This window comes from Propithecus coquereli, unplaced genomic scaffold (assembly GCF_000956105.1).
Source record: "Propithecus coquereli isolate 6110/MARCELLA unplaced genomic scaffold, Pcoq_1.0 Scaffold131, whole genome shotgun sequence".
Classification (NCBI taxonomy): domain Eukaryota; kingdom Metazoa; phylum Chordata; class Mammalia; order Primates; family Indriidae; genus Propithecus; species Propithecus coquereli.
The window spans coordinates 1,360,876-1,373,418 of NW_012137303.1; the positions used below are offsets into that span (position 1 = coordinate 1,360,876).

General features: G+C 38.0%; 2 protein-coding genes across 2 annotated transcripts in view; one reads left to right on the forward strand and one right to left on the reverse strand.

The window, feature by feature from the left end:
• LOC105805631 overlaps nt 1-12,543 on the forward strand; it is a 14,867-nt gene that overhangs the window by 1,326 nt on the left and 998 nt on the right. The window contains exon 2 of the mRNA XM_012638559.1: nt 11,300-11,513. Coding sequence (XP_012494013.1) covers nt 11,300-11,513 — 214 coding nt within the window. The remainder of the gene's footprint in view (nt 1-11,299; nt 11,514-12,543) is intronic.
• LOC105805690 (histone H2B type 1-like) lies at nt 11,256-11,636 on the reverse strand. Its single transcript, XM_012638623.1, has one exon. The coding sequence runs from the start codon at nt 11,634-11,636 to the stop codon at nt 11,256-11,258; it is 381 nt and encodes a 126-aa protein (XP_012494077.1).

Consider the following 12,543-nt stretch of genomic DNA (forward strand, 5'->3'; position numbering starts at 1 on the left):
AAAAAAAAAAAAAAAAAAAAAAAAAAATTACACTTCTCCAAGATTCCTAAATGAATTTATTGGTGGTAGAACCCAAAGCAAATCGATGGCTTCTACACTTGCCACTCAGTGTGGGCTGCCTACTGGTAGCATGGCATGACCCTGGGAGCTTGTTAGAGTTGTAGATTCCCAGGCCACCAAAGGCTACTGAGTCAGAATCTGCATTGCACTAAGTTTACCTCAGGTGATTCTCATGACCACTGTTAAATCAGTAGTCTAGGTTGTTTTGTTTACTGGTGTTTTAGGTTTCATCAGTAAAAACAGACTGTGAAGCAGGGTAGAGTTTTTGCAAACTATAATGCTTATTTATGTAATAGATAATATTTTCTAAAAACAGTGAACGCAGCAAGAAGCCCCTAAGATAGTTTGATTTCATTAAAGATCAGCGGTCTCAGTGTGACATTACAGTCACATGGTGAGGTTTTATAAAAATATCTTTGGGGTTCAATCAGGACTAATTTAGAGAGCAGGGTGGGCCCAGGAAATAGCAATTATTAAAATTCAGATGCTTCCAACAAATAGCTGGTACTGTGACTCAATGCTACATAAATTTCCATACTTTCGATTAGCTCCTGTTTGACTCTAGGTTTAGCACAAAGTTATCTAATTGAATCAGCCTTTTCTCCTAATTTGCCTTCAGAGAGAATATAGTGATCTCCGAAATGACTTTCTGACTTGCTTGACAACTGTTTATCTCACTGCAACTAGTCAAATAACACCTGGCTTTTATAATAGTTTCCGAGGGCGAGGCTAATGTAAGTCTATGCTGAAGTATGAAGCCACTTTCAGTGGAGTGATTGGCAGTATCTGGTTTTTAGGGATGCTATAAGGAGGAACAGATACCATCGTGGGCCTTCTGGCAGACAACCAAGATACCTTTCTATCTTCATATGGGGCCTTTCCTATACAGATTAGCACAAAGTCCTGTTTGGGTATCCAGCTGGTTCTTTCCCATGACTTTCACTGATGTATGTAGAAAAATTTTTTAAAATATTGTTTTTATTTTTAAAAACTTTTTTATTATGTGACATTTCAGAATATATGGAAAGAGAGATAGTAGTTTAATAAAACCCATGTAGTTCTCATCCAGCTTCAACATCAACATTGGCCAAATATGTCTTATCTATACCACTTCATCCCTCTACCTTAATTTTTGTAAAGCAAGTAACAGTATTTTGCCTCTCAATATTTTAATACATAGCTGCCATTTAAAAACCTAATTATGATGCTATTGTTATTCCTATAACAAATATTTAACATTGAATTTTAAAATTTATTTACTCTAAACATATGTATGTATGTACATATTTTGAGACAGGGTCTTGTTTGTTGCCCAGTGCAGTGGTACAATTAATCATAGCTCTCTGCAACCTTCAAGTCCTGGGCTCAAGTGATCCTCATACCTCAGACTCCCAAGTGGCTAGGGCAACAAGAATGAACCATCATCTGTGTCCAGCTAATTAAATTTTTTTTTTGGTAGAGATGAGGGTCTCACCATATTAACCAGGTTGGTCTCAAACTCCTGGCCTCAAGTGATCCACGGCACCTAGCCTACTCCAATTATATTTGTGGTGAGTTTACAATGTGCCAGATGCTGGTCTGTGCTTTGGGAATACACTCAGAGAACAAAACAGACAAAATTCTCGCTGTCATGTAATTTACATTTGGCTCTGGGATAGACTGAAAATAAACTAGATAAGTAAATATCATATGTAGTATGTTAGATTATGAGAGAGAGAAAAATAAAGTAAGAATAGTGTCACGGGGAGCTGAAATTTAGATGACGCAACCAATGAAGATCTCACCAAGAAGATAATATTTCAGCAAAGAGCTGAAAGATCTTGGTGAGGAAGCAACCTGTATGTATATCTTCAGGGAGAAGAGGAAGGAGAGGGCTGAGGTACCAGAGTGGCTCTGTGGAATAAGCAGAGGACAGGTAATAGGAAATTAAAACAGAAACGAAAGAAAGCCAGACCATGTAGGGGCTTATAGGTGTAGAGGAAGAATAATTTTTCTTTCAACCCCCACCCCTCACATACATTCTTAGATGAAACAAACTCATGTAACAAAAGAAAAACAAGCAGTTTACTAACATGTATATTTCATATTTACATGGAAGACATCCAGAGAATGAATACTTAAAGAGGTGACTTTGAATTTCAGCTTATGTAGTATCTTCAACAAAGAACAGTAAATTTTTAGAGAAGTGACAAGGCAAAGCGAAAGGACTCTGAATCTCTAGGGGCAGCAACTTTGAGGAAAGCAAATAAATGGCAGATGAAGGCTAGTTAGTAAAGCTGGATTTGCAGTGCTTTGGCAGTTCCTCTGGTGTATCTCCAGGCTGGTAAGGTTGAAAGCTATCTTCAGTGGTTAACTTTTGTCCTCCCTGATGAAAGGGGTGCAGGATATCTTTTTGTCTTTGTAGATCTCTCTCCTTGTTTTAGGCAAATAGAGGGAGAACAAAGAGATTTCCTGTATCTGTTGCTTCTTAATTATCCTCAGCTCAACAATCTTATATTTGGGGATGGCATATTCTGGTTTTCCACACAGGCCACTGTAAGAAATTTGGCTTTTGCACTGGATGAGATGCAAGGCTCTGAGAGGAGTAGAACACAATAGTCTTTGTGTCTCATTTAAGCAAGTTTTGCTTTATTTGGTCTGAACTAATAAAATACTAAAATTTTTTTATGACTTTTTTGAAACACTGCTGATTCTTTGTTTTGTTTTCCAGAGTCAAGAAAACGTTTTTCTTTTGAGACATTTATAGCTTACAACAAATTGGTTAAATTATAGTTTCATGAGCAAAATCTGAAACATTTATCTTCCTCTCTACCTGATTTCTCCAGAATTTGGAAACTATTTTTGAATGATCTTGATTTATGGCAGTATAGTTATTTACATAAATTCAATAAGAATCTGTTTTCTTTTGTAACAGGACACAAATGGAGGCACTGTTTATTTTACGAAGGCTTTGACTGGAATGGCATATTTTCAGATATGTCCAGACTACATTGTAGAATTGAAAATGATTTTATAGAGCTGGCAAAACCCCCTTGGAAAGACTGGCCTGATAATTTGTCCTTTACAAGGTTCCTGACATGTGGTAGGTAAAGAATGTCACTTTCTGACAGGTCCAGGAACCTCAAATTATTTTGGGATCGTGAGAAGAGAGAAGTTCCCCCAATTTATACAGGTATTTACAGACAGTCTGATGGCAAAAGCTTGGTTAGGCTGAGATTCCTTTTGGAAAGATTCCAGAAAAAACAATTTAAAAGAGCCTAGCCAGGTATGGTGGCTCATGCCTGTAATCCCAGCACTTTGAGAGGCTGAGGTGGGATGATTTCTTGCGGCCAGGAGTTTGAGAACAGCCTGGGAAACATAGCAGGACTCCATCTCTACGGAGCTGGGGGGTTGGAATTAGCCAGGCATGGTGACACATATCTGTAGTCCTAGCTACTCTGGAGGCTAACGCAGGAGGATCACTTGAGCCCAGGAGTTCAAGGCTGCAGTGAGCTATGATTGTATCACGGTCCTCCAGCCTGGGTGGCAGAGCAAGACCCTGCCTCAAAAATTAAATGAATGAATGAATGAATGAATAAATAAATAAATGGAGCCTATATGGCTAATAATTATTCTTTTGGTACTTTATGGAAATAAGCGAAGTATAATGAGACTAAAATTTATTTTGTATGTAAATTGGTCCTACTATGATTTATCCTTGATAGAAATAAACTGGAGAGAGAAAAATTATGTTTCAGTAAAAAACTATAGTATACTTAGGTTCTAGCCTTATTTAGTGTTTTTGAGTGTTTATTATTTGCCTACAAAAATTCAGGACTGAATCAAGAATTTTTTCCTGACAATAAATCTTCAAACTAATGTTTTCCAAATTTTTCTTCGATTTTTTTAACTTGGATTCAATAAAATTGATACTACCTTTTTCCTGAGGCCCTACAAGTTGAAATTCATCTAGACACCCCAAATGACTGCCCTCCAGGAAGCTGGTTTAAGATCAACTTCATCCTCATTGGACAGGACTATATGAGATGCTGCTGGTAAAATTAATTCATTGACTCAGGTTGTTTTAGGTACTAAGATAGTCTTAGATTACATCTTAGCTGAGCAGGGAAGAGTATTGCATGCTCTACTTACATGAATATATCTACAGAGATAACTCATCTAAAAAATATTAGAAAACAAGCTGCTGGTTACAAGTCTCCCTGACTCCCTGAAGACTGGTTTTCTTCTTTGTTTTCTTAGATTCCTCATGGAAGTCAGTTCAGGTTTTCTGGATTGCTAAATTTAGGCATGACAGTCTTGTTAATTTTACTTACACTTTATATTGTAGCCAAATGTGTATTAAAATGTTGTAATAAAATAGTGACAAAAACAACTAAGAATAGTTCAGAACTATGGTACCAGGCCTGGGACTCATGAACGTCTCCAGCTCTATGCTAGAAGCTTTCTCTCCTCATATGCTAGTTCCCAATCTTTGCCCCAATTCAGCATAAAGTAGCCAGAGTAGTTTGCATCCCTGTACCCCTCAATACTGAGAAGTAACATGAAGACAAGAGAGGACTGAGACAGAGCAGGGACCCCTCTTAGGGGCCTGACAGTCTCCCGAAGCTTGGAATAAGGGAAAATCTTGAGTTTCTTCAGGGGGAGTTCTGGGACCTAGCTAGCCTTGAAAAGTGAATGGAAATAGCAATGGCTCTCCAAGCAAGCCACAGTCAAGAGGTGGTGTGGTTCCCTATGGAAACTAAAGATGGCATCTTAATATTATATATTTTCTTGAGTTGTTCAGAACCTCCCACCAGTTGGAAAATGCAGATAAGGGGGAACTGAGAAATTGAACTCTGGCTTTCTTTTTTCTACATTTCTCCCTGAGGGGCCTGGACTCGCACTTATTTTTGCATTCCTTTCTGCTAATCAAGGAATCACTGAATCCACCTATGACTCATAGGCCCCTACTTCAGGATATCCTGCCTTTTGGGCCAGGCCAATGTATAACGTCATATATTGATTTAAAATTTTGTCTGGCCGAAGTGTGCCCCTGCCTTTAAAAACCCTGGTTTGTTATGCATTAGCTGCCTGTTCTCCTAGTATGGCACCATGAAATTAAAATGTCTCTTTCTCCCCCTGCAACTCTTGGCTTCAGTATCTGACTTTGCTATGCCAGGTGAGTGGACCCCAGTTTTGTTCAGTAACAATGAGTTCCCAAGTACAAAGAAAACTGCTTATCCTATTGCCAACAGAACTGTACCTTAAAATCTCCATAATGGTTACATGATGGCCAAATCTGTAATTAATAAAACAAAACGAAATTAAATAAATTAAAATTATTTACAATGAAGGTGATACATGTTCCTAACTACTGATCCTGAGCCCTAAGTAAAGCTTGGCAGAGATATCGTGAGATTGCATCTTTCCTGAATCATTCATATTGAATGAGACTATAGTTTAATATGAGATCCAGAGATTTTATTTACAGTGTGTGAACTATTAGTTACTTTTACTTCTTTTGTAAGTGCCTTTGGAGGAAAGAACGGGTGTCTAGGGGTCTTAAGGATTTACCCAAATAACTGTATCTGGGGAGCAACAGCAATACCACAGGGTCTCTATTTTCTCCTTGAGATTTTCTGATTGAGGGTCTAGGAAGCAACATATGCAACCAGTATTATCTTTATGTTTACATCCAGATTTGAAAGATCACTGGGCTTGGGGCAGAAGTCCTGTTGCTGATTGAGGTGATTATAGCTTCTTCTCCTCTGGTTAACTCTTGAGGAAAAACTCGGCCACATTTTGCTTTGTTTCTTTATGACCCATAAAATCTTATCTCTCTTCTATAGATGGAGTGTCTTGAACCTGAAGAAGATCTAGCAATAAATGATTACATTTCCTTTTAGAAATTAGGAATCTGGCCTCTGCCTTTGGTGCAGGGTATTTTATAATCATTGTGAAAATTACTCTGTTATCTCTACAGATGATGCAACAAGCTGAATGATTCTGCGTAATGTCTAAGGTCACCTAGGTAATAAATGATGAGACAAATTTCAACCCAGGTCGTAGCCCCCAAAACTCTTCTAATTTTAGGCATATTCCAATGCTGTTCTGTAGTTGGCGCAAATAAATAAAATTTAAAAGCTATTGGAACCCCCAAAACACTTTAAGCCTTGAGAGAGATGTGACTGTGATCTGAGTCACATAAGGTTACAACTTTTCTCTCTCAGATTACAGATTGTTTTCTTGTTTTTCTTGTTCTGTGCAATTAGTAGAGAGAATTAAGCAATGTCAGGGACAAAAACCTCCTGCCTCTTTAATTAATGAACCTCGTTAAAGATTAGTTTCTCCTTTGTTATCATGCTTTCCTTAGACCAGATGACAGAAAACCTGTGATTCTTACACCCTCTATTAAAAAAAAGTTAAACATAACCTTCCTCCAAAGAAACACAGCTTATAACCAATAACTATAGCTTTAACAATGTGCCAACCTTGTGTAAATAACGTAATTCTGCTAAAAATTTCTGTCTCTGTCTATAGAAATGAAGTCTTAACTTTCCTGGTTTGAAATGCTGACTCCATTCCTTTGGAGGTGTTGTTTCCTGTTAGTTAATTCTTATACTTTGTGCTCGAATAAATTATCTTTGCATTAGATTCTGATCCTTTTGCTTAATTTAGGTTGATGTGTTATATACATTATTGTTTCCTCCGTGAGATAATATTTCATGTCCTAGATAGTGGTGACCATTTCTAGTTCATCTTAGTGGTTTGATTGAATGATAATTACATTTAAGTGAGGTGGGCATTTTAGATATGGAAGGTTTTGAGGAACATGGCAGGGTATCTTGAAAGGAGAAAGCTGAGCTGTTTAAAGCAAAAAGGGAAGGCTGAATCTAATGCCGGGGGAGTCAGTGCACAAAGAACATTGACGTCAATAGGTATGTCTTCTGAGTGAGCTGAGAAAATCAAGCAAAATAGAAGACAGAACTATGGCAGGTGGGAGTTTGTATAACAGATTGTTGAACCTGGAATGGAGATTTAAAACAGTAGGGTACCACTCGACTTCAAATAGCCCAATCTCATTCACAGTAGGCATTGAGTCTGACCACATAGTCCTGCCTTCACTTTTCCCTGTGTTTTTCTGATTTCCCAAGCACTATGCTGACTGCAGACAGCTACATTTGGACTTCTAGCACTGTGCATGATAAAATGAAAATTTGCTTCTAGTTAGAGTTATATTGTTTTATTATCTTCCCAACTGAAGCAACTGTTGCCAATGTTTATAATTTATTTATTTTGTACTGGGAAGCTACAGTGTCCTCCTGAAAATATAAGAACTCACCAGTCAGCCTCTAAGAGCTATTCTGCTTATTGTCTTATTTACACTGTTTTTAGGCATGAGTTGTGGCAGAGACTGCCACATAATTGTTTCCTAAAATTGATTTTCCTTTATTATTCAATAAACTCCCCAAACTTCCTTTGCACCTTCCATTGACTTTTTTTTTTTTTTTTTTTGAGACAGAGTCTCGCTCTGTTGCCTGGGTGAGAGTGCCGTGGCATCAGCCTAGTTCACGGCAACTCCAAACTCCTGGGCTCAAGCAATCCTTCTGCTTCAGCCTCCCGAGTAGCTGGGACTACAGGCATGCACCATCATGCCCAGCTAAATTTTTCTATGTATTTTTAGTTGTCCAGCTAATTTCTTTCTATTTTTAGTAGAGATGGGGGTCTCACTCTTGCTCAGGCTGGTCTTAAAGTCCTGACCTTGAGTGATCCACCTGCCTCGGCCTCCCAGAGCCATTGACTATTTTTGATCGGTGGTATGTTAGCTAAGGTGACATTATACCATCTTCAGGGTTTTGTAGGGGAGGGAAGATTTTCCTCTACCTTCTGATGGTTCAATAATTAGGTCTGTGAAATAAACTGACAACAGGCAGATTAACAGTACAAAAGGTATACAAATTTATTATGTGCATGGGGGCATCACATAAAAAAAAGTGAATACCCTAAAACCCAGTGAGATCTAGAGGCTTATATATATCCTTTTCATAGGAAAAAGAGAAGAGACATGTAGGTAACTTAGGAGAGAGTAAATAAGTTTTAGGAAAGATGAATGGGCCCTCAGAAGAATTGGTGGTAGCCTGAGACAGTCTGTTTAGGTGGCCTTAACTTCCAGTCTCTTCTCCTGTGATAGGAATTTAATCTTTCCTAGTTGATAACATTACTAGGGAGGAGATTCAAGACAATTGAGTTCCTTTTGAAGGTTCTGTCTCTAGGCAGGTAAAGGAAGTTCAGAGAAAGCCCTGTCCTGCATTTGTAGGGGCTCAGAAAATGACACACCAAAATGAAGACCTCAGAAGCAAAACTTTTTCTCTAACTTTCTCCTGTCCTCCTGTCTCTGGCTTTGAATTCTCCCCTGAGGCTAGCCATAGAAATTAGAATCCCTCTTTCCCAGGGTGATAGAAACCAGAACTCCTTTTCCCCAAAGCCAGCCATAAAACTTAAACATATTACTCTAAGTTTCCTTCTGCCTTTCTGTGTAAAAACTGGCGTCAAAATAAATTATCTGACCTATCTGTTTGATTGTAGGTCATAAGACCCTCTTTCTGAAGTGGGTCCCGACCCACACCCAGAAGGAAGGAATGCATGCTCAGGGAGGCCAAAAAGAATATATATAGGTCTTTTCTGGGTTTCCCCATTTAGTGTATCTTTGGGTCATCATTCTGAAGGATCCTGTGTCACATAAAACTATGATTAAATAAATTTATATGCTTTTTCTCCTATTAGTCTGCCTTTTCATCAGTGATTTTCAGCAAACATTCAGAGGGTAAAGGGGAAGTTTTCTCTTGACCCTTACACATTTTTGCTGTTCATCAAATGCCTTCAGTTTGAAGTCCAAAGCAGCATATTTTGGGGTGACATATTCTGAACTCCTTAAGTTTCCATAAATAGTGGGGATGTTTCTTTCCTTGACCTTTTCTCCTTCCTCCAGGATGAAATACAAACATGATAGCTGGAGCTGGAGCAGGCATTTTAGACTACATATATATATATATATATATTTTTTTTTTTCTTCTGGCATGTGCTCCTAGGTATACTTAGACTACATATTAAGAATCACAGAATTACAATGCCATCTGGGAAACTACCTTAATGCGATGGTAGCCTCCGACTACATTACCAGACAGGCCATTCCAGAGGTGATGGACAGAAAAGCTCACAGACCAGTTTCTTGAGTTTCATGGCTTATTTAATTTCACTGAATCAATTTTAAACATATAGTAAGAAACAAGGAGAAAGAAATTTTGCATGTTAACACATTCCAAATAGGTTGCAAATGAGACAGTAATGCTACCCGAATCCTTGATTATGCGTGTAATATGTGTGAGCCCCTTCCCCACATATTTTCCCACTGGGAGGGTAGTTTTGAGAACCAAAGTTGATGATAAGCAGAGGCTCAGCAGATGAAAGTTATTTGGAGCCACACATGCTGGCACTATTGGAGAGATACAGGGACAAGTATACAGCCTCTCATATTGCTCACCGGTGACATAATGAGCTGCCATGACCTTTCCATGCATATTGTCTGCAGAGGGCAAATGGGGCTAAAATGGGTGTTAACAAAGTGTAGTCAATTTAAGACCTCATAAATACTGGTTGTTTTATAAATATTTGGTATCTGATAAGTATTTGGCGCTTCTTGATTCTTTCATCTCTTCTCTGTAGCACACAGAAGGCCTACTGACTTTCTACATGTCTAACATGTCTCACATGCTATTAATTTATGATTTATACTAAATATAGCTTTTGAATTTTGCACCTCAGAAACTTCTTGCTTATCTACTTAACACTTCTTATAAGTTTCTTACTTATGAATTACCTACTTTTTATCCATTACCTAGTTTTTTTATCCATTGCCTAGTTTTATCCATCCTATTTGTTGTTGCGTTGGTCCTCCATAGCAGAATTTAATTGCAGAATATTTTTGAGACTATTTCAAATAATACAACAAACACATATTATACATATAAGGAGATGAATTTTCTAAGGATAGTGGAGCTTCCATTCCAGGCCTGAGCTGTATTAGCTTTGTATGAGAGAGTAGACTTTCATTTTTATCAAGTATTGACTTTCAAGTTGTCTATCACTTCCGGGGGTATCAAATACTAACTCACACAGGTACACATTAAAACAAAACAAACAAAACAAAACAAAAAAATCCTTTGTCTTAGTAAAAGAATTCTTAACATGAATAATTAACATTATAATATTACTGTCCACATTTCAGTAAGGTTGTATGTTTTAGTAAGGCATTAAACTAAGACTTCTTGGAAATCCTTGTGAACCAATGATGATATATGGCCAGATGAAAATATAAATGTGTGGTCCCTATTCTTAATTCCATTTCCATCAATATATAGACTTGAATTCTGTGCTGGCTCCCTACCTCTTATTCTCTTTCATCCTCCTTCCCCTGGCCCTAGTAGCCACCTCCCTAAAAAGGTGAGAATCTGTCTGTTTTTAAAGTTCGAGTCATTGACTCCTTTTCTCTTATCATCTCTCTTGCTCCACCCTCCCACAAGCATTGCCTCCAGGGAACTTGAACATTTTCAAGATTGTGTTAATTCAACTTTTAGCAATTTAAATGTAGCCCCATCAAAAGCCAGTTTAAAAAAAGTCATCTTCAGACTGATGCCTCCTCTGTCAATTTGAGAATACTGTTTAAATATCCATTTTAGATTTCGATCCAGGTAAGAACAGGGATAATTTCTATCCTTCTCACTGCTTTCCTGAATATTTTCTGTAAGTTAATAGGTTCTCAATAAAAAAATGAATAAACTCCATAAAGGAATGAATGTTAACTTATATAAAAAGACTCAAGACTTCCGTATGTTCTCCACAATGATTTATTAAAAACGCTCAATGTTTTCAACTACGGTTAAAGTACCAAGCGGAAATGTTTTATTTTCTTAAAAAATTTACTCCAGCCAAAACTTATTTCAGTTATTGTCTAGATTGCCCACTAATTTTTTCTGCTGTGTCTGCCCAAACTATCTGTTCAATAAAACAGTGGGAGCACCAGAACAGCCTGTAGAAACATGCAATGTAAAAAAATTAACTTTTCTGTAGAACACAGCAGCTTGCAGCATTAAAGCTCTTAACAGAGACTGTGAGTGGCTCTGAGAAGAGCCTTTGGGTTTGACAGTGTCTAAAAACATTCACTTGGAGCTCGTGTACTTGGTGACGGCCTTGGTGCCCTCAGACACGGCGTGCTTGGCCAGCTCTCCGGGCAGCAGCAGGCGCACCGCCGTCTGGATCTCCCTGGAAGTGATGGTCGAGCGCTTGTTGTAATGCGCCAGGCGAGACGCCTCGCCCGCGATACGCTCGAAGATGTCGTTAACGAAGGAATTCATGATTCCCATGGCCTTGGACGAAATGCCGGTATCGGGGTGGACCTGCTTCAGCACCTTGTACACGTACACGGAGTAGCTCTCTTTGCGGCTGCGCTTTCGCTTTTTGCCATCCTTTTTTTGGGCCTTGGTCACCGCCTTCTTGGAGCCCTTCTTCGGGGCAGTAGCAGACTTCGCGGACTCCGGCATGACAAAATGCTCAAACAGCAAAAAGACGCAAGAAAGAACATTTAACCGCCCGCTGGCCTACTTTTGTAGGTCTTCTATGCAAATAGGTACTTCATTTTTTCAATCTCTGACTGGACAAAACCAGTAAGTAGGCTTTTATGCAAATAAGGTGAAGTCAAATCTACTTTTTGATTGGCTATTTGTGCGGAACCTCCCTTAAATTCTTTTATACACCACTAGGGGAAAAAAAAGGTAGTTTTTCTTTGAAAACAGTTAAAAAAGTTAATGTCCTGCTAGTACTATCTAGTTACGAATGCTGCCTCCCTAGATCGGATTTAAACAGAAAGAAAAGACTGATATGTATTTATATCTTTAGTTTCGTACCAAATTGCAGTTTCCTGTTTTAAAGTTATCTGTAAAGAACTAATTCTAGGAAAGAGAACATAGAAATTAGCTAAAGATTTAAGTGCTTCGAAAATTATGCCATTGGCATTCATGTAAAATCTGGTCACAGTAGGTAGTATTTTTACTTTAAGCATTTTCAGATACCAAAGGATAGTCTTGTTTCAACTATAGTAAGATTTTAATGTTCCCTAGAGCACTGTATGAGAATGATGCCAGTGGAAAGACTCAGAATTATGAAATAGGGTGTTTATTGCTAAAATAAATGTTTTTTCAAAGTCAAAAATTTTAATAAAATATATATGACGAAACCGGGCTGGACCAGTCATGTTCAAACGCGTACTTTTTGAAATCCATCGACAACTGCGGAACATTCATTTCTGTCTCTTCCTAAACTCAATCCCAAACAAATGTATTAAAATAGCCAATTAAGATACATAATACAGGGAGGTATATAATACATAATATAGGGCAAGAGAACTAGAAAAGAAAAAATTAGCACATTTCAACAGGTTAAGGTTTTCTT

Coding starts and splice junctions, on each gene's coding strand:
- LOC105805690 (XM_012638623.1), bottom strand. CDS start 11,636: ATGCCGGAGTCCGCGAAGTCTGCTACTGCCCCGAAGAAGGGCTCCAAG.